General features: G+C 35.4%; 1 protein-coding gene and 1 long non-coding RNA gene across 3 annotated transcripts; one reads left to right on the top strand and one right to left on the bottom strand.

The window, feature by feature from the left end:
- Nucleotides 1-1,532: 1,532 nt before the first annotated feature.
- On the bottom strand, nt 1,533-14,992 carry LOC126973647 (uncharacterized). The gene is made up of 5 exons (XR_007731387.1): nt 14,668-14,992; nt 12,671-12,821; nt 10,661-10,965; nt 7,401-7,551; nt 1,533-2,187 (listed from the first exon to the last, which is right to left on the bottom strand). It is a non-coding gene; the product is annotated as an uncharacterized LOC126973647 (long non-coding RNA).
- Nucleotides 14,993-17,084: 2,092 nt separating this feature from the next.
- LOC126973598 (zinc finger protein 714-like) lies at nt 17,085-24,382 on the top strand. 2 transcript variants are annotated; one of them, XM_050820933.1, is made up of 4 exons: nt 17,088-17,565; nt 19,707-19,833; nt 21,305-21,457; nt 23,392-24,382. In XM_050820933.1, exons 1-4 carry the CDS (start codon nt 17,413-17,415, stop codon nt 24,357-24,359), a joined length of 1,401 nt encoding a protein of 466 aa, XP_050676890.1. In that variant the 5' UTR covers nt 17,088-17,412; the 3' UTR covers nt 24,360-24,382. The 2 variants fall into 2 exon arrangements, with proteins under 2 accessions (XP_050676891.1, XP_050676890.1); XM_050820934.1 differs by lacking the exon at nt 21,305-21,457 and having other exon boundaries at nt 17,085-17,565.
- The last annotated feature ends 1,385 nt before the right edge of the window (nt 24,383-25,767 follow it).

Below are 25,767 nucleotides of genomic sequence, written 5' to 3'. Positions count from 1 at the left end.
ATATTCCCTATGCAGTATCCCAAGGTGCTCTGCTTGCTCTTCATTAATTTTGTTAACTTGCCTTTTGCTTTTGCCACTCTTAAAGTTATTTTGTACGCAGATAACATTGACATTCCCCGTCCTACTAGCATTTGAAGACGAGAAATAGATTTTCAAACTATTGTTCCTTATATAAACTGGACCTATATGCATCTAAATCTACATATTTTATTTACTCGTAAACATAAAGGGGATCCTTTAGTTCACCTATAACTTAAAGCAATCACGAATTACTAGTCTTAAGTCCTTTAGTCAAACTGATTTAGATGTTATTTATTATCCAATACTACTTGAGTTTACGTAGGATTACGCGAGTGACCGTTTCGTCTTCAGCCCGACATCCTCTGCACTTAGGGTTGTCAGTTTCGGCGATTTTGACAAGGTGATTGTTTAGTGATGTATGACCCGTCAACCTACCTGGTCACCATGATTCGCATATCATGTCTGTTTTAGCTGATAAATCGACCTGTCAGTTTGGGCAGGTTCGCTTCTTTCGACTGTCTACAGCTTGAGACGTTTATCTATGGGGTGTTGTGTAGATAGTTGGTGATACTATAGAAGCAATATTTAAGGTGTGAAAAATACTCAAGTACTGTTTAAAACCCTTAAGTGGGAAATTACAGTATCCAAAGAGTACATTCGGATTATTACTCAGAGCCTACTCGCAGATTTGAGTGGACTTAAATGCGTTTGTATTCACTAGTGTAATTTTATCAAAACAAGATGGCGTCATCTTAGAAAAAATGGAATGAAATATTGGAAGTTCGGCTATACTATCTAATACTTTTTCAATAGTGTATTTGTTTTCTATATTTTTTGCGGCGCTTTATCGATCTCATACTTAAATTGAGCTGTATTTATTACAAAAATAATTAAATCCCCGTTATGATTTTGTACTTCATCCATTAACCTATGCGTTTCCACTTCTATACATCACAACAACAAATCAATTTTTATACAGTCGTGGGCATATAGAAACACTTCATATGAATTCTGTTAGTATAAAATCACTGTGCAATTACCGCGAAAAATATGTAAATCCAATAATTAATAATCATGCAAGAATATAATAGCCACTCAATTAAAATACTCTTAAAATATATAAAAACCCAAAGTATATGTAACCTTTAATGACAGAGTTTAAGCCTTTATCCCCTTGATGGTGAATCGTCCGGACTTCGGAATGTCACTGAAGTACCGCAATGGTGGGCCGTCCGAAATTCGGAAGGTTAGACTAGCTCACTTTGGCGCGTTAAATCCAACGGTTTTATTGTACTATCCCACTCTCACTTAGCAATATTTGAATGTAAATAGAGCGGGATGGACTCCAATACAAAAACCGTTCGGCATCAAATACATTTTTAACCATATTGTGCTGACATTGGACACCGGTACAATTTTGATCTTTGCTTCACACAGGCTTGGTGAAAAAAATGCTCCAAGCATTATTGTATAATTTTTAAGTTAGTTCAATGTTTTTAAAATAAAACAACTTATCAAAGACGTCCGTGCTTTTATTTATTTACAATTCCTTGCCAGAAAGGGACAAAACAAAACAAAAAATCGGTTTAATTAGATGCCGTCTTTATACATAAGACGGTAAATGCAAAACATAGCCATACTGGAAAAGATCATACTGAACAATTTGTTATGTCAAAGTGATATCGCTCACTTCTGGTATTAATTACACAAATTAAATTTGTAACCAAAATTTATGAAAGATGCGTAACTCGACTCTGCGCCTCTCGCGTTCTGTCCGAGTGCTATTACCAACTGGGCTAATGTATGTTATGTTCAACTCTCAGGTTACGGCTCCATCTACAGGATCTACTTAACAGTTGATAACTTGCTCAACCCTAATAACATATTAGGAAATTGACTTGAGATCATGTCGCTGTTTCAAATCTAAACAATTTATTATTTTAATTACTTCGCGTCTCACACGCGAGTTCGAGTCCCGCATCGTTCATAAATTTTGGTTACAAATTTAATTTCTATAATCAATCATACTATATTAATTTTAAATAAAGTGTAACAAAATATGTTAGATGTCTTCATGACACCTTACATCCGGTTCTGCTCCCACGGGCGCTGACAGTGTTCACTACATGACACATGGCCTTACGAATTATCAACACTTCAGGTTACCTGTCGAAGAGATATTAAAGTTGGTGAAATATTGGTGACTATGTAAAAACACCTGTTTAAGTAAATGTCTGCCAAATAAAATATATGGACCAATGTGCATATGCAGGAAGGATCGACATCAGAAGCAGCGATTGGAAAAGATTTTAGTTTCTCAAGGTAATTATGAAGAGATTGGCACATACCTACAAAGGACATGACGCAGTTGTCAAATCGTGTATATTGCCATGTTTAACTTCATTATTTTTAAGTATATTTCGTTATATTAATCCCACAACAGTTGCTGAACCTGATGGTAGTCCGGCAAGTACTTATAGTTATTGCTAAAGATTATTTCTACTAAATTCATGCAAACTTCTGTTTTTATTCAAGAATTCACTTAGATTGTAATATACTGATGTCAATAGAAATTTCTTAAGAGTTAATCTAAATTTAGATTCGGGTAAATTTTGTACACATTCGTGTTTTATTAAATATTTAACACACATTCAGTATGCGTTACGTTGAAGCAATGAAGTACGTTGTGGTCTATCCAAAACCAGTGTATGACCATTTCTGGTGCAGCGTGAATGACCTGTCTAACAGTTTTAAACAAATTTTTATGTTTTTTAACGAACATGCTTCCAATATATACATGCCAATTAGTGTTAATATATTCCAGCTTACAAAATTGTGGTTTACAAGATTCGTACGGGGGGATACCTAATATAGCCCGAACACATTGTTTTTGTGCTACGAAAGCTTTTTGAAAATGAGTTGATGAGCCCCAAAATAATAAACCATATCTAAGACACTATATAGATCTAGAGGCTACGTAACCATGACATGCTAAAAGAGCTACCTCCACAGATGCAGTTTGGTGTAATCTTGAAAGAACGTAACGGAGTTTTATGAGTTTATTGCAAATCTTGTCTATATGGTGAGTCCAAGTTAAGAAGGTATCAATGGTTATACCCAAGAATGTGCTGCTTTGTACTTCTTTAATTGATTGTCCTCTAAAATTAATTCTTAAATCCAGATCAGATTTGTTTTTTGTTTTAAATCTAATAAAGTTAGTTTTTGCTAAATTAATACTTAGGTTGTTACATGTCATCCAATTTATTACTAAATCAATTGTTTTGTTTACGTCATATTCAAATTTAACAATGTCAGAATTATTTTTAGAATTAACAATAATTGTAATGTCATCAGCAAACATTATGCAACGATGTTACATGTGACATTATGTCACATTTGTGAGGTCATTAATATATAAGAGAAATAGCAAAGGTCCAAGTACACTTCCTTGTGGTACGCCACTATTTGTATTCTCGGAGGGTGATTTATATTAAGCAATTTAATTTTTCTTATTTGCTTTAGTAATTTCAACACACTGCAATCGGTTTCTGAGATAGGACGACATCCATTGTAGTGCTAGTCCTCTTATTCCAGATTTCTCAAGTTTGTCTAATAAAATATTATGAGAAATAAAGTCAAAGGCTTTTGACATATCAAAAAATAGTACAATCACGTCATTATTAAATTCAATATTTGTTATAATTTCGTAAATTAGATTAAATCCAGCCAATGTCGTGGATTTATTTTTCTGAAATCCATTTTGATCATTTTTAATTACATTATTCATGGGCCAGTATTTATTTATTCTTGTGTACATACATTTCTCAATTATTTTTGAAAGTATTGGTATCAGCGTGATTGGTCTATAATTATAATTATCTATATTTGTTTTGTTGCCTTTTTTAAATAGTGGTTTGACTACCGACTTTTTTAATAACTCGGGAAAAGAACCTTGTTCAAAAGATAAGTTGACTAAGTGTAAAATCATTGGGCTAATGTCATCAACGCATTCTTTTAAAACTTTTGTAGAAATTTCATCATATCCAACAGCATTAGAATGGTTCAATAATTTATTTGTAGACTTAATTTTATTTTCTGTGCATGGCGCAAGAAATAATAAACGTTGGACAGCACAATCGTGTCTGTTAGTAAAATTATTTCAACTTACCTCTTGGTTATTTTTACCTTTCGTAAGGTTAGTAAAGTGATAATTGAAAGTAGAGGCTATATCATCAGGGTTCCTTATAATTTTATCATCAAATTTAATAGCATCAATCTGACCTGTTGTTATAGTACCTGATTCACTTTTTATTATGTTCCATGATGCTTTTGCCACATTTTTGTGATTAGAAATATATTTTTTATTACAATTAATTTTTGCACACTGAATACATTTTTTGGGACTCTTGTGTAATATTTGTATTTTATTTTGTGCTTTATACATTTTTTTTTTGTAGTAATTTATTCTTTACTTGCTTTTTTAGTATCTTAGATTTACTTAATAAAACAAAATAAGCATTTATTACTTTACCCTAGCAACCAATATAACGTTAACTTGCTTTTGCAAAGGCATTCCTAAGTTTTTCGTTGTCTTTCCTTTGTCGTTGTCACAAACTTCAAATCTCTCATCTTTTTCTGTTGCGAGGATACTACTCAGTGATTTCTTTGGACCATTTGTCTCCTCCTTCTTACGTATGTTTCAAGTCTATTTCAGAATTTAGTTTCCCAACAGTATATGTAATGTCAACAACGCCTGATCTTTATACCTGATATTAAACATACTTCTCCATCCTATTTAATAAAATTTTAAAGAGTTCTATGTCGCACTCAGTTCAGAAAACAACAGTTAGAAATAGAAATATCATTTACGAAATTCTTGTTACTCAAATATTCCTGTAGGTACCTCCACTAGAGCACGTTACATTGATATAAAAGAAATAGTAATTTATTACTCTATAATTCATGTTATAAGTGTATTTGATTCAGCTTTCTGCAATGATAAATAAAGTATATACATATATTTCACCAAAATACACATGTCACAGTGTCGTTACAGGATATAAATTAATAAATATTATAGCATATAATAAAGTGCAAATCCCAAACATCCCACAAAATAAGGATTAGCAATAAAATAATATGGGTGTACCAATCATATCACATTTGTACAATAAACATCGATAACGCGTCCTAAACGACGTGGGGCGACATTAATTGAAGAATTCGATTTTCGATTACACACTTTAACAGTGGTACTCTCGTGAATTTACCCTGTGTGCAACAAAACAGATCCTCCTGAAAGGCTATTGGCGTCATCGTCAAAGTCGGCGCCACACGTACCTATCTGGGACTTCCATATAATATAATCTCTTCAGTTCATCAGCATGAAGCACCTTCCCTTTAAAAACTTTAAATAGACATGAGATTAAGTCAGTTCTTTTTTAGACCTCAGTTCGTTATTTTCCATAATATCTCGTTTCCACCAATTATATAAAATGCACAACATCAAACGGTCATAAGCGCTATGACCTGCTTCAGTATTTATAACCTAGGTCCTAAAGAATCATTGACAGCAAAATTTAAAGAAATTAACATCTTGACTGTTGCTTCTCAATATATTCTTGATAATGTAATGTATGTTCATAGGCACATAAGTGAATTTGCCAGAAACTGTCATAACCATAATGTTAACACCAGGAACAGACATAAACTTATGATGCCTACTACTCGGCTAAGTCGAGTTAGTAAGTCTTTTGTGGGGCGATGTATATGCTTTTACAACAAGATCCCAGAAAGCGTTCAAAACAAAAGTATAACGTTATTCAAAAGAATTGTTAAAAAACGTTTGTGTGGTAAAGGTTACTATAACATAAATGACTTTCTTAATGATACCACAGATTGGGAATGGAGTGACCGCCCTCAGGCTATTAAATAATAAGTTTAATTGTACAATATTACTTTGTAAACATATTTATTCGATGAAAAAAAAAGCCCGCTGAGTTTGTTGCGCCCATTCTTCTCAGGTCTGAGGCATTCATTTTGGAATGGGTGGTAGTTTTTGACTTTCAATAAGTGATGTCACATCCTATTTTGAATAAAAATATTTAAATTTGAATTTGAATATGCCTTACTGATATCAAGACTTATAAGTCATTAATGTACCATTATCTGTTTTAATATAAAGCTTCCGCGCGAATTACTTAATATTAAATACACACACAGATATTAAATAAACCACATCAATAATAGGATCTGTATTAACACTATAGTTCCGTACGTCATACAGATATCAAATTCTTATAAATCGGTGACATAAACGTTAAAATAACACACTGTGGCTTTTTTGTTCATCAAGGGTATGCGTCATAGCGCAGTCAACAACGCACGTCAGGCATGCCCTTAACGCATGCGCGATGACGGTTGAAAGCGAAGCGCGCGCCACATAGCGTTCAACATCAAGATGGCGGACTAAGAAAACAGTATTACATATGAGTTTATTGAAGGTTACAGAAGCTTCCCACAACTTTGGGATCCAAATAATGCCCCTCGGCCAGCCCTCCCTAGAGCGACAGAGACGGTCGTACGGAAAAAGGCATAGGTAAGAAGGGAATAGACATAGACATATAGAAGGAAATAGGGTAATTATGGCGTGAACACTTTTGATGAAAACAAAGGCACAGTATCAACATAGGTACTGAACACTATGACCCTTTTTTATACAATGCCACCGTGTGCAAAAGTGATACATTAAAGTCCATACTAACAACGATCACCATAGTCCTTAGAACAAATTCATCACATCACTGTAAATCAATGCCATATTCTGTTATTGTATGTTTCTGTGAGCCTAAGCAATGTAAAAGCAATGTAAATGTAATAAAATCTATCACATAGATAAACAAATCAAATAAATGCATCACACATAGTAATGCAAACAACAACCAATAGTATGGCCAACGAGACCAGATAAAGAATATAAACAAAATTTCAGGGTTTCAAAACATTTTTATCGATATCTTTGAATATTATAAGTTAATACGGAAACGAAAAAATACATATCACTTCGAACGCAATCCAAACAGGAATTGATCATGTTCACAAAATGGCGGACCAAATGTTGTCAACTGCGGTACAGCTGCTTTCCTGTTCCACAAAACACGCAACGACAGCCGTCGTTGACTAACTGGCGCCATTAATGTAAACGACTGATAGGGACAGAGATAATAATCGCTCGCTATCGCAATGTAACTCAGTAACCGTCCGTTTGTTTACATTCTTTATCTCATCTCGTTGGCCTTAGTATAGTTGAATCCATATTGCATATTTTGAGTAGCCATTTGCATATGCTCTCATATTTTCAAATACATAACGTGACTCACCCGTGTTTCCAGTTGTTAGAAGACCGATGTCGGAAGATCAGGTGGTTGTATTTTTGTTGTTGAATTGATTAGGTCCGCCAATCAGTAATGGACAGGTCCGTATGTGATGTCCTATTAGATTGCAGTTGAAACAGCGCAGAGGTATAGAGCCCTAGATCATATAGAACAATATAGCCATACAAAGTCTAGTGGTGCCATAAATAACGATATTCACAACAAAACATCGACGACGTAAAAATTCGGTATGACAAGATTCAAAATTGCCACAATGCATATTTTAAAAAAAATCTTACAACATAATAATGTATACCATGGTACAGAACCCTTCCGCCTTATTACGACGGATCGTGTGATGACAGTGACAACAATTATTAACACAAATTTAATTCAGACTAGATGTCAAGACACTACAGTCTGTTTTCTCGGTCTGTATAAAGATCTCTTAAACGATATACCTACAGCTGTATATTTAATATTATGAAACTGTTCCCATTTAGTCGGATTCAACAAAAAGGAACATCGTGCAACAACATGAGTAGAGTTCCTAAATTATCACAAAAAAAAATTAAAGCGAAAATATTACTTTTTGCTAACTTTACGGCAGTGACTATTTAGAATCACATCCCGCCATTTTAAAACTGTAACACCGATTGCCGCCATTTTCGACAATCTACTGAAATTTTAGATTCTGTCAACCATTGACTATATTTATAGCCACATTATTTAAGATTATCTCTATTGACGTCGTTACTTTAGCCATTCGCAGGTCTCAGTGAATCCAGCCTCGCAAATTACCACAAGGCCACTGAACATTCTTAACACATGCTACCAGGCCATTGCTACCAAGAAAACGACGTGAACAATCCGCATCAGATGGTGAGCGACCTCAGTTAGTAATTATTCTTTAATCTTACTAAGTCAAATCTGCCCTCGACCACTGCGTAACAACTCGGTGCATGTACACTTGTTTTGCTTTGACTACGCCATGCCTTTGAAAACGACCTTTAGGGCTATATTTCACCCAGACACCACGGTGGCGCAATCAGTCACCGCTACCAACATAATATATATAGCACTATAGGAACGAGTAACTCAACTGGTGTCAGTTTGGTTGCAAGACCAGCACGAACGCGTGCACAGAATGTAACTGGTCGCGCCACCACTAATTACTATAGAGCTGTATGGTGTCTCATTCACTCGGTCGCCAGTCCGTCTGCTAGTAACGCTCCTACCGCATTGCATGCAACACGTGTGCACTGCCGTGTTTTTTTCTATTGCGTTTGTTAATTGCATACGATGGAGAATTTCTATACAGAAAGGTTTATTATCGAAATTCAAATTAGACCATCAATTTACGATAATTCCTCATCAGATATCCGTCAGAGATTTTAAAAAGGAAATTCTAAGGCTAAATTACCACTTACCAACACTATTTATTTTTCTCTTAAACTTTCTTTTCATACTTACACACAGCAGTAGTGCTATCTCTTCGAGGTCCATTTAGATACTGTCTCAATGTGGTGTCAGCACTTTGTTGTAAGTGTGGTGTCTAGTTTGATAGCTTACGGAGACCACGCTGGCACTTACACACGACGCGTGGTAACGCCACCGTAGTCCCTCTACGACACCTGCCATAGTCAAATATTCAACAATCCGTCTTGCGGAGTGCGCTAAAGCATTGTCGTGGTGAAGGAGGATCCTGCTTCGAGGGCGCTGCTGTCGAATTTTTTCCAAGACAACAGGCAAACATACGCGATTGACATACCAGTCTGCAGTAACTGTCCTTCCATCTTCTAGCACAACTGTCGCGAAATGACCTTTCCGACACAAAGAATGAGGCAATCATCTTTTTTCCTTGATTTCTTCCTTTCTTTACCTCAGTTGGCCGATCCTCGAAAGGAAACACCCAGTGAGCTGATTGTCTTTGGTTTTGGGGTTTCATCACCTGTGACGATGTCTGGACCTGTTAAAGGACGTCCCTCACGCGGATCATTGAGATTACTACGTCCACGCTTAAACTCGTTAAACCAATTGTAAATAGTGGAACGAGATGGGGCTTCATTAAGAAATGCTAATCGCAGCCTATCATAGCTTTGTTCTTGAGTAAGCCCACAACGAAAGTCATAATAAATCATTAACCGAAAATTTTCTCGCGTTAGGTTCATTTCCACGTGTAACTTTTGTAGATTTGCCGCCAATTCACGACAACAAATGACAAATGAATGCAATATACATTAGGTACCCAAAGAGTTCTTAAAATTTAAATTCAAAAAAGTTTTCATAAGTAATGTTTCTAACTGGCCAGTTCTAAACATTTTCAGTGTTACCCACGTACAAAGCTAGGAGCAAAGGTGTTTTACTTATTCGCGGCCGTACGCTAAACCTGCACGATACAACGCTAGTAGGGACGATGTTCTACTTTTTCGCATCCGTGCTTTAAACCTGCAACATACAAAGCTAGTAGGGAAGATGTTATACTTCATAGCGGCACCATCTGCTTCATGCTACGATCGCCCTTTCTCACTCTATCACTCAATGCCCCTCCCCTCTTCTTAGATAAAAACGACCTTCATTTTCGTGACACTTTATTCCGTTTCATCCGTAAACATTTTACCCTCATGCGGGCAAAGAAGTTTCACTTCAAAAATAATCCCAAATTCATTATCTGCGCCCTCGGAAACCTCGAATACGATATCCATATTGTTGAAATCATAATTTTGCGCGGCGGTCACTTTTTTTACTGCACACGACGTTATGCGACAGAATTGCCATCTAAAGTTCTAATATTTAACTACTAAACGAATACATCAACCAATAACCAATAATACATATGTATTAAAAAAAACATGAAAGTTATCTGTGAATAAAACTTAAACTTGCTAAAGTATCAAATTCATTTTGTTCCCGCAATTAACTTTAAGTATGTGTATGTGTTTGAGCGGTGTCAGTGTAGTGGTGCGATTCGATACCTCTCTGTTTTGAGAATGCGTCCTTAATAAACAAAATTTAAAGAATTATATTATTATTATTACTGACTCGATCTTTATTTATACAGCTTATGTGCGTTTAAGTCGTCACTGGATGTCCGATCTATAGTAATTTTAAATAGCTAAGTATATTCATTTTTTTAAGGGGGCGTCACAGCTACAGGGAGGAGTTTCACAAATTTAACCAACGTCGGTCGGTTAAACGTCCATAAACCTTGCGTGACGTAATTTATATGGATGGCCCATTACCATACATATAATTATTTGACTCACCTTAGTTCTATTTTGCGTGCAGCCCGCGGCACCAGGGGTATTGCTGAAGACAGGGGCAGAGTTTTGGCGTTCAACACACTCCTTTGCCAAGTGTCCACTTTTGCGACATTTATAGCATCGCCTGACGCCTGACTCCGAATAAACCGTATTAAATGGGATACAGTTCATTAACTTATTAAAACCCTTCGCGTTTTTGGGCATAGAAGGGAAAATACTGGAGCTTTCTTCGTCGCCGCATGGCTGTTCCTGCGGCTCCTGTTTGACAGTGACAGCAGCTTCGGCAGCCGGCTCTTTGAATTCCAATTCTGTCAAATACAACTGATCTGGTAGTCCCGTATTTTCGGGCAAACCTCTGCTTACACTGATACCATGGTATAATATTATACTCCACATGGTATTATCTTTCCACGATGGCCTAAGACAACGTCGATAAGTGTTACCGTTGATTGTCCTTTTTAGTAAATTAAGTTACCTTTTCATTGAGTTAATGAAAATATAATAAATTACTAACTAGCTTAACTAATTATTAGTAACTCGTGTGATTATTCATCTATTTAGATTTAAATAAATTCATTTATTGAATTGTTAGTTCATAATAGCATTATTAAGGTAAAATACAAATTTTTCTCGGGTAATTCAATCACACACAGTGGCAAGACATCGCATTGACAAGTGTCATTCTGACAGCTCGCCATTTCATCGATATTGTCGTGTCGCTCACATCTTTAACATTTTTTCACAGTGCCACTAGAAAGAATTGAATAGAATAAAACATTTTTTCACTCGAAAACCTCCCTTGTAACCTCTGAACTGACGGATCCCGCGGTAGCGTGCTTCGTTTGCGCCGGGGGGCACTTGAAACTCGAACAGTCATCGCAACTGATGACGTATTCTTAGGCCAATCACGTAACCCAACTGTCACGGGAAGAGTATATTATTATACCATGGTCGATATAACAAAATAGACAGCAAGTAAAGCAAATAGAAAGAAAACAATTCAGGTGCTCGGGCGCGGAGTACTGTTTACTCATTGGTCAGGTAATGACCACATCATATAATAATTGGTAATAATCATTAATATTAATCACACGCATAAGCAATCGCTATTGACTATTGTATCCATTTTCCTCACGTGGTTATAGATTATAATGGCGATGTTTAAATCATATACCGTAAAAGATCATCTTGTTGTCAATATAAACCGTACCTAATGACTAACATAGACATGTAATCTGTATATAGTCTCAGGCGTTACAAGCCTAGTTTTTTTATTCTGTGGTCCAAGATATTATTCATTACTCTGTGTACACAGTACACGTCAAAACAGTATTTGTGCTCGTTGGTACCTGTGTTGGTACACAGGTATTTATTAAAGTACGGGTGGCAACCCTGACTATATCCCTATCTTGTTCAACTGAAACTTTGCATATACCCCAAAGGACGGGATAACAACATGGCCTAATTCGCAAGAGTGACCTGAAGCTAGGTTGCCAAAGATAGAAATTAGTGGAAAAAATTAGAGGGGGGCTTATGCCTATTGGCAAGCAGCAGAACACAAACAAGCTTTTATATTACTTAGATATAAAGAAATTTTATTAGCTATTGTTGAGTAAAGGGCTTTATTATTATTTGATATCGTTTCTCAGACTTTCGTTGGTTTGTCTGCATTTACTGGTCATGTGCTATGTTAAATTAATGTGATGTGTGGAGTGTTGTGTTCGTCAATTTGCAAGAAATTTCTTACAATATTGCATGTATTTGAAATGGCGCCTTTTTTGTAAGGTGGTGTAAAGAGTTTCCTTTAATTCTAGTAGTCGGAGACTATGTAACAGATGGTTTGGGATACCCGGAAAGGACTACTGGAATAATATATACTTTATTTTGGTTACAGATTCTAGCTACTTCAACCTTCAGAATTTCTTCATTTTTTCAGAAATTGTTCTTTGTAGTGTTGGGAACAGGAATATCTTATCAGGTAGATTATTTTATTTAAATTATTATTATTATTACCATTAAAATATGTTGAGTCTGATGCTAGCTCAGTACTTTTAATCCTCTCCTCTGCTTGCAGGACCAAATCATGAAAGGTTTTAGCTTCTTTAAGTGTACATGCACAACCCAGACAGATCAGAGAATCAGTACTGGAACATGACGGGGTTAACTGGAATTCAGAAATTTAATTATATATTTTTTACAGAAGAGATAAATTGACAAGTAATCGTCTTTATATGACAATAAAGGACGAGACAAGCAGGATGTTCAGCTGATGGTAATTGATGCACCCTGCCCATTACAATGCAGTGCCAATCAGTATTTTTGAAAAACCCAAAAATGAGTGGTTCTACAATTGCATTCGTCATCAATAATACATTAATTTTATATAACTTAGAAACAAATGATTCACAGATTTCTGTGTGTCTCAACATTCCTCTCCATTATTTTTCATTAGATAGTCTAACACAAAATAAACATAAGACTTCCACAGACCATTGAAATAGATAAAGGTGTTCATATGAATCCATATTGCTTACCATGCTTACATATTGCCGACTTTGTCTTCTTATTTAATAAAAAAAATAAGTCTAATTGAGATCACCATTGAATTGTAGTAAACTTATCTTATATCTTTAAATGAGCAAATCTTTTATATATATATATAATCTGAATCTTGAAAACTGCTCCAATGATTTTAATAAAATATAGTACACTGGGGATGTCTGAGGCGATAAATCGATCTAGCTAGGTCTCAATTTAGAAAGATGTAGTTTTATCTGTGTTTTAATGAGAAACAACTACAATAATGTTAGAATACAAAAGTAAATTTTTCCACTATATACAAGACTATAATAGCTCAGATGGGACATTGGGTGTTCTGTAAAGCAGAAGACCCCGTTTTATATCCAGATGTGCTATTAGTTTTTCTTTTATTGTTCAAGTATTACATTCGTCGTCCGGATATTTTACTAATAATTCTAAAAGCTGCTGCCTGCAATTTCACCAATTGAAATGCTATAAAGCAACAAAAATTATATTCATAGTGGTCATCAGGATCAAATCTAGTGTGACAATATGTAGCCTACATTATGATGCCCCAACCTCTTATTAAAATTCATTCAAAGTAGCTTGTGTAGTTCACATATTGAGTACTATTAAGAATTAATTTCTGACACAGAATGAGAATGAAATATTTCTTCAGATTATAGGACTTCATTCATCTAGTAAATTGTAAAGTACTGACTCAGCTTAGGCAAGCTAATGTGATGGTGAACTAATATAATAATAATAATATTGACACACTTTTTACACAAATTACCTTGCCCCAAATTAAGCATCTATAGCCTGAGTTATGGGTTACAAGACAATGATATATTTAATACAATATACTTACTTAAAGATAGTTACATAAATTCATATAAACATACATAAATACATTTAAACATCCATGACTCGGAAACTATCATACATATTCATCATATAAATCCTTGCACCTACCCGGATTCGAACCCGGGACCTCTAGATTAGTAGGTAGGATCGCTAACTACTCGGCTATACAGGTAGTCTATACAAACATATGAGTAGGTAATTAAAAAAATCAGTCAAATATATTATGATTAGTTTTTTAATACATAAAAAAGGAATCAAAATAATGTTATTAACCACTTTCAGGCTAAAGGACTCCGGCGTGCATTGTTATGAAAATGAAATGGGTAATGGTAAAACGCGCGTACTTACACCTTCCTTAAAGGCCGGCAACGCTACTGTAATTCCTCTGGTGTTGCAAGAGATTGTGGGCGGCGGTGATCACTTAAAGCCAGGTGACCCGTACGCTCGCTTGTCCTCCTATTCCATAAAAAAAAAATCACAGAAGGGAGACGTAAAATTTTAGCAGACGATTATTTTAATGTTATTCACCCGCTAATTGAACGACTAATTAATTTTATTCGTCTGGTTGGCGTACAATACACTACACGACACTGCGTTAATGAATGAAAAGAGATATAACTTACAGTAATATTATAACAATCTTGAATTATTGTTGAGTAAATTTCTCGTGTTCCGTTCGACAAATATTCCTTCGATAAATCTCTGTGGTAGCCAATTTTATTGCAAAATCTACATTCACCTGCAATATCTCCCATTATGCACAGAATGATAAGTAATTTTTACTTGTGTAATTTCAAATTTAAGACTATGTATATGATATTTTGATTTCACAATTTTTTAATTCTAGATATATATAGGCACAAGATTTACACAGTAAACAATTCACTTCACTTATTTATGAAAAAGGTTGACCTTTTTGAAAACAATAATATAGTGCCGTTTCAGTTTTAATATAAGGTACTCTGTGGTGCCTAAGAAGCTTGTATTAAATTGTAAGTATTGAAGAACCAGAGTAGGTACTCAGTACCCTTATTATTATACTCTTATATTATTATTACCTATATATTATTATACTCTTTGTCAGTACCTAGTCAGTACAGACTACATAAGACATACTACCACGAATCACAGACACAGAACACTTTACTCTAACGAGATCACAGACTACGTAGGGGTAACCCAATGACGTTCTATAGATATGGACATATTCGAAGTCTTAAACGGAACGGCAAAAGTGTGCTTAAAGACAATGTAAGCACACTTTTCTCCTTAGTCGTCTGTCAACTGTATGTTAATCTATTTTATTTAGGTAGACTGTGGCGCTCGTCTTCAAAATGCTTTTGGGAGAGAAGCACCTTGCTTGAGCACCGTTAGGCGATGGATTGCTGAATTTGAGAGAAGTCGGGTTTCCTTACATGACGAATTTCATGAAAGGCGGCCTTCAACTGCCGTCAACGAAAATAATGTGGCCACTGTTAAGCGGCTAATCGAAGAAAACCCGCTGATTACCTATGAGACAATTCGAGGACTATTGGGGATTGGTTTGAGCCAAATCCCGAAAATTTTACACGAAGAATTGAAAGTTAAAGAAATGAGAACTTTGTTATCGTTGGATCCCTCATGCAGAAACGGGCTCGCGTGGATTGGTGCTCACAGATGCTAATGAAGTACGATCACGGACATTCTAATGCTGTCTATGACATTGTTACAGGGGACGAAAGGTGGATTTATTGTTTTGAACCCGACAAAAAAAAAGCAATCCTGTGAATGGGTGTTTGAAAATGAGAACAGGCAAACAAAAGTTAGGCAGGCGAGAAACGTTGGCAAAAAATGATCGCATTTTTTTCTCAACTACGGGTCCCATCTGCACAATTCCACTCGAAGATCAAAAGACTGTTAATGCCGAGTGGTGCCGAGTGTATACCATTTCTTTACCCAGAGTGTTCAAAAAAAGTTCGCGAAAACCACCAAAAAGCCGCGATCTCCTACATTATGACAATGCTTCTACACACACAGCCAACAAAACAAAGTCATTGTTGGCTTCCTAAAAAGTACAACTCGTCACCCATCCTGCACAAAGCCCCGAACTAGCACCCTGTCATTTCTGTATTTTCCCCAAAATTAAAGATTGATGAGAGGTTTCACTTTTATCAACTCCGAAGAGGCAGTGATAGCATTCAATCAGCACGTAGAAAATATGCCTTCAGATCTGTGGTCTTCCTGTTTAAAAAAATGGTTCGATCGCTTGAAAAAATGTTTAAAATGTAAAATAAGAGTATTTTGAAAATCGATAAATAGGATTAGGGTGCGCCTCTCTTTCCCAAAGAGAAGGTCGCCTTCGATGAAGACTCAGAGGGCATTTGCCCAAAGTCAACCTCAGGCGGTGTTTAGTGGGTAGGCACTTAGGTTTTACGAAAGTCCCACATACACAGCCTAAGTCTGCGTTGGTATCACAGAACACTTTTACTGGTTGATATCCATGAGCATCTGTGTCCCGGAGGGTAGCCCTTTCCCTTTGTCTGGGCGCAAAAAAAAACTATTTTACATTTACTAAGGGTATGTTCCGATATGCACTGCGAGCACTGCACAGTGCTATCACTGTAGAAATATTCGTTCTGTTATGGACTGCCAGTATACTGCCGCAATACCCTAGGGAATTATATGACGTCATTAATCGTCGCCATATTCCACTGTGAGCACTGGCGTTTTCGAGGTAAGGTACTCGCAGTACTTTGATCACGTGATCAGTCAAAACCACTCGAGTGCCTAACGTTTTATAAACAATACCTACAGTTTAATCCCAAAGTTATAGTTCTGTAATTAGTTTGGATTAATAAATAAATAAATGAAAGAATTGCAAAAATTAACCTTATTAGACTGTATAAAAAAATATTCAATACGAACTGAAACTTACATTTTTTTTTACTATTAATATTAATTAAAATATTTTTAATATGACAGTACTCCAACAACTGTTTTTTTTAATGAACTAGAAAACTTTATTACACTCATTTGAATGCTGCGTCAAAAAATGCGTTGACAGTATACGGGATTGCGTTCCGTTATAAATAGTAACCAGTATAACTAACTTTAACGGAACGGCTTCACAGTTCACAGTATACTAAATTGACGTCAGCTGTATAGTGGTCGCAGTGCATATCGTAACATACCTACCCTAAGTTTACTAATACTAACTATTCGATTTTTTTGCCCTGGTTAAACCTGTGATCGAGTATATTGAAAAATATTGTGTTTTCAGTTTTGGTTTGAGATGATGGTTATGTTACCTGCTCATATATAAATAAAACTACAACCTACTCACAGAGTTCTTTTTAATTTTTATTAATTACCTACCATCAATAAACTAAATGCAAAATATGTATGAAATGAAAAATACAGATCAACAAATATGTAGATGTTGTATGGTAAATAGAGGTATTATTTCATTGACCGATAAATACAAATTTGATACGAAAATAGAAGTTTTAAATGATATATTGAACGAGTATTTTAAAGTATCTGTAAGTAATCAATTTTTAAAACTATATTTTCACACTAATTTTAAAACTGGAGCAAGGTTATATTAGTTATCATTTACTTTTTATATTTATATTCATTTGACTCTACAGAGCAACAGAGAACACTACACTCTACAGAGCTATACTTTAGTTATTAAAGAAATAAGTTAGTTGTCCAGAAGATGTCTAAATAATAGAATTGATTAATAACTTTTAACTAGCTAACATATACTTTTATTGAACTTTCCTATAAATTGTTGAATAAATAAAACTATATTAGGGCAATAAAATAGTATATGCCTACCTACAATTTCATTTTAAAATCTATACTATTAATATTATAAAGCTGCAGTGTTTGTTTGTTTGTTTGAATGCGCTAATCGCTGGTACTACTGGTCCGATTTGAATGATTATTTCAGTGTTGGGTAGTCCATTTATCGAGGAAGGCTATAGGCTATGTTTTTTTTTTCAAAATTAGGGATCCGTAATAAAATTGCTATTTTGTAACACAAGGTATAAAATCGAAAACCTATTTTTGCGTGCGCTGCAAAAACTATTGACAATAGAAGAAAATAATGTATAGGCAATATTTTATTACTTATAAAACTATCAAGTGAATTATACTTTATATGGCAAAACAATGTTTGCCGGGTCAGCTAGTTTATAATATAATGCCAATTGAGTGGAACTGTTAAAGAACCTTGATCTACTTTTCTATTTGAAGTGCTATGAATCAAAATATGTCATTTTTGTGGATGGAAGAGGAGGTCAAATGTATGCCTCACCTCACGGTAACTAATCACCGCCTCACACACTAAACACCAGAAAGATCACAGGAGTCTTGTCAGCCTTTTATTTTTGAAGGTAGCCATTAAAAAGATCAGGCATTTCAAAATGTTTTTTTAACCAGTGTGTGTGTTGATATCTAGGTTGCAACTTTAATAAATGCTTTGTATGTATCTCAAATATTATAATATTATTTAATAAATTTTAAATAGCTTCTTTTTCTGTTAAAGTAGGTATAATAGTCACACCTTAAAATTTTCTTTTTTGCCTTCTGTTCTTCCCAGTAATTGAATGGTGTTGTGCAAATTATAAAGTTTATCTGGTATAAAATCCTTAAATATCTGCAAAAAATTTATTATAACATTTTCTTTGATTTAATTTGATGTTTTAATTCATCCTGTTGCCCTACATAAGAGTAGCAGATAATTCTATATTTACTATTCAACTCTTCTAAAATCTGGTTTGTCCTCCTATTCCATAAAAAAGTCAGCAAATTGGTAGGTATTTGAATATTGCACAAAACCCATCAATACTTTATGAAACTAGGGACCACAACCAGATCTTCTTGTATATGGTTTTACAACATGATCCCAGAAAATGTACAAAACAATAATTGTGCTAAGAAATTCAAAAGAATTGTTCAAAAATATTTGTTTGATAAAGGCATACATATCATGTTATAACATAAATGATTTTCTTAATGATACCACAGACTGGAAACGGAGTGAACACCCCCAAACAATTTAATTATAAATTTTACTGTATATTTAATATGTTATAAAAATATTTAAAAAAAAACTTGCTGAGTTTCTTGCACCCATTCTTCTCAGGTCTGAGACATACTATTTCAAATTGGTAGTTTTCCACTTCCAATATGTGATTTTAAATCCTTATTTGAATAAAAATATTTTAATTTGAATGATCTCACATTTTTAGAAGCTTTTTCAAAAAAAATACATGTTTAAAATTTTTAACTTGTTAAATAGCCTATTCTGCTCATATATGTGTTTCTGGCAAAAGAGGTTTTGACTGATGCTTCCTTGAGATGTCATCACATCTATATATATATAGCGTGATACGATCATATGGCTGTTAGTCTCAGATAATAATATATATTATTTAGTCTAGCCTCTTACTGGTAGACAAGCTATGAAAATAGGCCAGACTTATCCCCTTAGTGTGTGTGACACATAGCTACTAATAGAATAATAGAGGTGAAGAGTGATACTCAATTACTAACTGCTAACCTCAATTTTTTTTAACGTTTTCACAGCTATTACAGCCTATCTAGACATATAAATGATCTAAAATGTTAGAATAATGGATTTCCTATGTAGTAAACATAGTCTTTCTTTCAGCTTATAGAAGTCGAAGGCTGTTTAGTTTGTAACGAATGTGCCTCATTTCTTCATAGCGTAAAGAAATTCCATACACAGGTCACCCAGTGCGAAGAACAGTATAAGCTGCTCCGGTTTAAATGTAATGGTAAGTAGTAAGTTAATGAGATTGTTGCTCAATTTGTATAATAAGTTGTGTGCACAGACAGAAAATGGATGGCATAACAGGGAATAAAAAGAATAGGGAAGCCCCAGGCTAACAGTCGACTAAGACATTTAGTGGGAGGCTTTTTTGCACAGGATGCCGGCTAGGTTATGGCTAGCTAAATGGCGCCTTTTTCTTCCATGAAGCATTATTGTATTACGGTAGGCATTGAAGGGCGCGCTAGCTAGTGAAATTACTGTTCAAATGAGAGTTATCATCTCAAGGTGACATGCGCAATGATTGTTGTGCCACTCAGAAATTTTGGGTTTTTCAAAAATCCTAAGTGGCACTGCATTGTACCTAAAGGGCAGGGCGTATTAATTAGCAGGACATCCTGCTCGTCTTGTTGTCATAAAAAAACCGTGTGGTGTCGTGGGATAGGAAAGAAGTTCCTTATTATAAAAATATTAATTTTACGATTTTCTAAAAAACAAAACTCAAGTATTTATTTATTATCTAGGATTGAATTGCGTAAATTCATTCTACAGAAATCAATAATAAATTTGACTCGTATCATTCATCAAGGGTTCATAAAATTGCTACAAAATCCGTTGATTATTAGCGCAAAAAGTCACACAATAAAATCACAACACAGTAAAGTTTCAATGCATTAAAAAAATAGTGTTATTGGTATTGAATCTAGGTCGATTTTACGATGTGCTTTGTTAGTTACTTTGTCATGCGCCCAACGCGATTTACTTGATTGGTTCTCTGCATGACATGATGACGGTAATATGTTCGCGCGCACTACGACCATTATACTATCTCGATAAAAATGTAATATTTACGCAAAATCTAATGTAACAACACAGTTAAAATTACACGCGTTTTTATCCTTTAAGGCTATGGTCTCCTTTTTTACGACGTCTCGTTACGCCGTACGCTGCGTCACAATGCTTACTATATAAATGTACTGTTGTGGTCTCTTTCACACGTCGCTGGCGTTTTGACGCCGTACGCGGCACCCGAACACCGTGCGCCGCGTCTCTAGTCATTTCGAACCAATGCAGCGTGAAGGTCGCTCGCGTCACACAAAATGATGAGATTTGATAAATGAAAAGACGAGTTGTTGATTGAATCAGTAAAATCTTATAATGCAGTGTATGATATAGGTGACAAGAATCATGAAAACAATATTTATAAGCATCAATGTTGGGAAAGGATAGTTTTTTTTCGTAATTTTCTCCTTATAGTAGTAGAGTAGCTACTGACCCACTGAGCCTGCGTCACACCATACGTATTGACCCCCGTCGCTGTGCGTTGCGTCCAGACGTTGGAAGCCACGGAATTGAACGTTGACGCCAGACGCCGCGTACGGCATAAAATAGGAGACCATAGCCTTAAAAATGTTTTATTTAATAGTGTAACTCGCGTTAATCAAAGAAAATACTACCTGTTTTAACTTTTTCCATAGATGCCACTCAGAACTCCAACAGTCCAGACCCGTTCAGGGCTTCACCAGGATTACAGATTCCTAGTGATTATGACTCGGATTCACCGTTAGCGTTATTAATAGACAAAAAAGTAGTCTTGGCGAATACAAAAGAAAAGTGTCTCAAGTCTAAAGGTAAGACAATACCGTTTGACTTTTCAATGGCTTCTCAATAATATGGGACATATATTATTATATTTATATTCCAATATTTTTATCAAAAATCTTACAAAACTTATTGAAAGTAAAATCTAACACCCATTCGAAATTCAGGTCTCAGACCTGAGAAGAACGGGCGCAAGAAACTCAGTAGGCTTCTTTTTTCTTCATAAAAATATCGTTTCAATGTAACATCGTACAATACAATTTATCATTTAATAGCCTGAGGGCGGTCGCTCCATTCGCAATCTGTGCTACCTATCATTAACAAAGTAATTTACGTTATAGTAACCACCCGTAGTTTACCACACGATTGTTTTTTAACATTTGTTTTGTAAATTTTCTGTGATTGTGTTGTATAAGCCCATCAAAAGACTTATTGACTCGTTTCTACTGAGTAGTAGGCATAACAATTTTATGTTTCTTACTGATGATGAGTTTCAAGAAAATTCAGTAATGTGTCAATGTACATAATATGTACAATGTACAATATATCATTGGTCACTAATATTCAACAAAATATTTTAACAAATATTCTTATTCAGTATAAGATTTAAAATTTTCTCTCCTCCCCTACCAACCCTATTTTGAGCAAAGCACACATATTAACACAAATCAAACTGGGCGTCATAAATAGAGCACGGCAATACTTCAAGCCGGCCCACATTCTAGCGCTGTACAAAGCGCAGGTCCGGTCCACATATGGAGTAATGCTGTCATCTCTGGTCTGGCGCACCCCAGTATCAGCTCGATCCATTTGACCGCGTGCAACGCAGAGCAGCACGAATTGTCGGGGACCCAGTGCTCTATGAACGGCTGGATCACTTGGCGTTGCGTAGAGACGTTTAATTGTGAGTCTTCTACCGCATTTATCACGGGGAGTGTTCCGAAGAGCTGTCTCACCTGATTCCTGCCGACGAATTCCACCCTCGCATGGCACGCCTCAAATTAGGATATCATCCCCACCATCTGGATGTGTAGGCGGAAAAAAGGAGGAAAGGAGAGGAGAAAGTGGGGGGCGGTGATCACTTAACACCAGATGACCCGTACTCTCGTTTTTCCTCCTTTTCCATAAAAAAAAATCGCGAGTGTAAGACGTAGCTTGCCACGCACACTAAAGGAATAAACCTGGCCTGTTTTCATCGGTGATCTAGCAGCAAGTGCACTAACAGCAAGAGGCTCTATCTATACTAAGGCCAGCGGGATGAGATAAAGAATGTAAACAAACGGACCGTTTCTACTTTGCGACTATTACCTCTGTTCTTATCATTTGTACTCAGTAATGGCGTCAGTTGTCGGCGACAGCTGCCGATAGTTGTGTGTTTCGTGGTAAAGGGAAGCAGTCAGTACCGGAGTTGTCAACATTTGGTCCGCCATTTTGTAAACAAGTAAATTCCTGTTTGGATTGCGTTCGAAGTGATACGCATTTTTTCCTTTCCGTATTGTCTTAGTTTTTGTTATTATTAATCCGTTACTGTTAGTTTTCTTGTTGATTTTTGCTGTTATTGTAAGTAGATGTCGATTTTAATTATGGAATCTCACAGTCTGGTAGCTCTAGACAATCTTTGAAAGATATCGATGATAATGTTTTTGAATGATGTGAATGAACCCCTGACACTTTGTTTATTTATCTTGTCTTGTTGGCCTTACTATAGACGTGACTTACAAGACTATGATTAATTATCTTGACTTATTTTAAAATCTGTAAGTTAGTAATTAGCAGTAAGGTTGTAATGTAAAGTTTGGTGTAGCCGCGGTTACTATTTAGGTAGCTTCTATTCCATGCAATTGAAGTAAAAGAGATATGTGTACAGGACAAATTACATCCTTTATCAATTTGTGCGAAGGGTGTGCTACGTACCAATTTATTTTGTAAAAATATGATTTAAAAAGTATAAATTTTATTTTAGATGCCAAAAGAAAGATCAAAACTTTAAAACAAGTATCAGAAAGGAAACAAATAATTTTGACAAGTGCAGCTGTTTTGCAACAGACCACAGCGTGTCCGTTCCGACATCACAAAAGTTGGTTCCAATGTTTCTTCTGCCAAAAAGACTTTATAGAGATAAAACTCCTTAGAGAACATACATCGGCTGTACACAAGGACTTGGATATTGAGCTGAAAAATCTAAAACGCTACCCCCGTTCCCTACAAATAGAAATAACTAATCTACAATGCCGGAAGTGTCAGTTGACTTTGAACGATGTCAATGTCATGAAGTGTCATTTCAGTGAGGTTCATGATACTGTTATATTCACCGAATGTATTGCGGATTATAAAATAAACAATCCACCTTTTACGTGCCATTTATGTAATCAAGAATTTCATGTGTTCAGAAGTTTGACTACACATTTAAACGATCACTACGCGAACTGCGTCTGTGACGTTTGTGGAAAATCATTCATGAATTCAAAACGGTTGAAAGCACACAAATTGACTCATGAAACTGGCATATATCCTTGTAAAGAGTGCGGGAAAATTCTTAAAACGAAAACTTCAAAAGCGAATCACATAGAAATGCATTCTAAAAGAAAATTGAAGTGCAATATTTGCGATAAACCTATGAAGAATTATTATGACAGAGTTAAACATATGTCTGTCATTCATAATGTCACTTATACATTCAAATGCCCTTATTGTGCAAGGGTGTACAATATAAAGCATTATTTGGCAACACATATACGCCAAACTCACGGTCATAAGAATAAAAAATGTAACGAGTGTAGTATGGCGTTTATTACTAATAATGGTTTGAAAAAGCATATGTTGGTACATTCCGGGGAACGTCCATTTACATGCAGTATTTGTAATAAGTCTTATACTCGAAGCTATCTATTGCGGGATCATATAAAAGAACATGCTTCTGAAAAATCATAAAAAATAAATGTGTAAAATTTTAATGTCGGTTGTATTATTTTTTTAAATTATTTTGATTTGGGTATTGAAAAACACTATTTTTCCCCCCATTTGCAATAGCTCGTCTGCCCTCAACTCCCTATACCTAAAAATGAGATATGGAAATCGAGGCTACTGGCTAGGGAACGTGTGCCCTTACTGTGCCCAAGTTTAAATTATATCTTCAAGACCCATTACTTTTAAGAGGCTTGGGATCCTTGGAGAGCTTAGGCAGGGCACGTCCTCTGCTTTAAGTAAATATACTTTACGACGCCCCAACCTGACTCTGCCATTGGCCTCGCATTCCAGTAGGATGTCTTTGGGGTCTTCAGTGGTTTCACAGCAGAATCTGCAAAGGTTTGATTCATTGAGACCCATTCTGGCTAGGTGCCCATTCGGCTTACAATGGTCAGAGAGGAACCCCTTGAGGGCTTTCAGTTGTCTCCTGTCCAATTTTTGTATTATTATTCCTTTTGAAGTAAAATACAGAGATTTGTGCAGCGCAGGAATGTGGAATATACATTCATTTCTTATATTACACGGCGCCATTCTTTATAAGTTGAAGAAACAAGAAGAGTAATTGTTAACTTACCACAAGACATCAGAATAAAAACCACGTTTTTTTATTATTATTTTTTATTAACCGTTCAAAATTACAAACAACATGGCAAGGCTAGCATGCTAGCTCTAACCATAGATTAAACAAAGACAACAAAATATCTATAGAGTAAATAATTAAGTCTGTTCTTAGCATACAGATTTAAAAGGCATAAAAGGCATTTATTTTCTCAAAATTGATTCCTTTAGAATTCTTTTTGATGTCATTTCTTATACTACTAGATACTACTACCGCTTCTGAAACAAATGGCGCTCTGAGAGAGAAGAAGCGGCGCAAGAAACTCTCCCAGCATTCTTTTTTTTTGCGCTCTTTTCAATAAAAATATACAATATTGTACAGTTGCTATAAAATAATCACAATCTAGTCCCAGGCTGTCCGATCATTTAGATATTCAGCAGTGGAGTAATAGGATTATAGAGCCATTTTTTTTATAAAACATTTAAATTTATTTATAGACAATGCCTGAACAGTGGCTGGGACTTTATTGTAGAAGTGTATACATTTACCCTTAAAGCTATTATGTATCTTATGTTATCTTAAACTATTATGTTATCTTATCTTAAAACTCGTTATTTAAATTAATCAATCCTACCGCTCCATAATCTCTAGTAGAAGCCTCACTGTGATGTGTGGGAGAGAATAAATCATGGAATGAGGCACTGTTGGCACAGGATACCTGCCAGATATGTACCAAAGCGACGGCTTTAAATATTGCCAAGCACTTGCTATGTTTGGGTTTGCACAGCGTCATAGTTAAATTCATAAATTCAT

This window comes from Leptidea sinapis, chromosome 29 (genome assembly GCF_905404315.1).
Source record: "Leptidea sinapis chromosome 29, ilLepSina1.1, whole genome shotgun sequence".
In the NCBI taxonomy this organism is placed as follows: Eukaryota; Metazoa; Arthropoda; class Insecta; order Lepidoptera; family Pieridae; genus Leptidea; species Leptidea sinapis.
The sequence above is the reverse complement of the archived record's forward strand: the minus strand, read 5'-3'. Positions and strand labels throughout refer to the sequence as shown.

Coding starts and splice junctions, on each gene's coding strand:
- LOC126973598 (XM_050820933.1), top strand. CDS start 17,413: ATGCAAAATATGTATGAAATGAAAAATACAGATCAACAAATATGTAGA. Junction 17,566..19,706: donor ACGAGTATTTTAAAGTATCT/GTAAGTAATCAA, acceptor TCTTTCTTTCAG/CTTATAGAAGTCGAAGGCTG. Junction 21,458..23,391: donor AAAGTGTCTCAAGTCTAAAG/GTAAGACAATAC, acceptor ATTTTATTTTAG/ATGCCAAAAGAAAGATCAAA.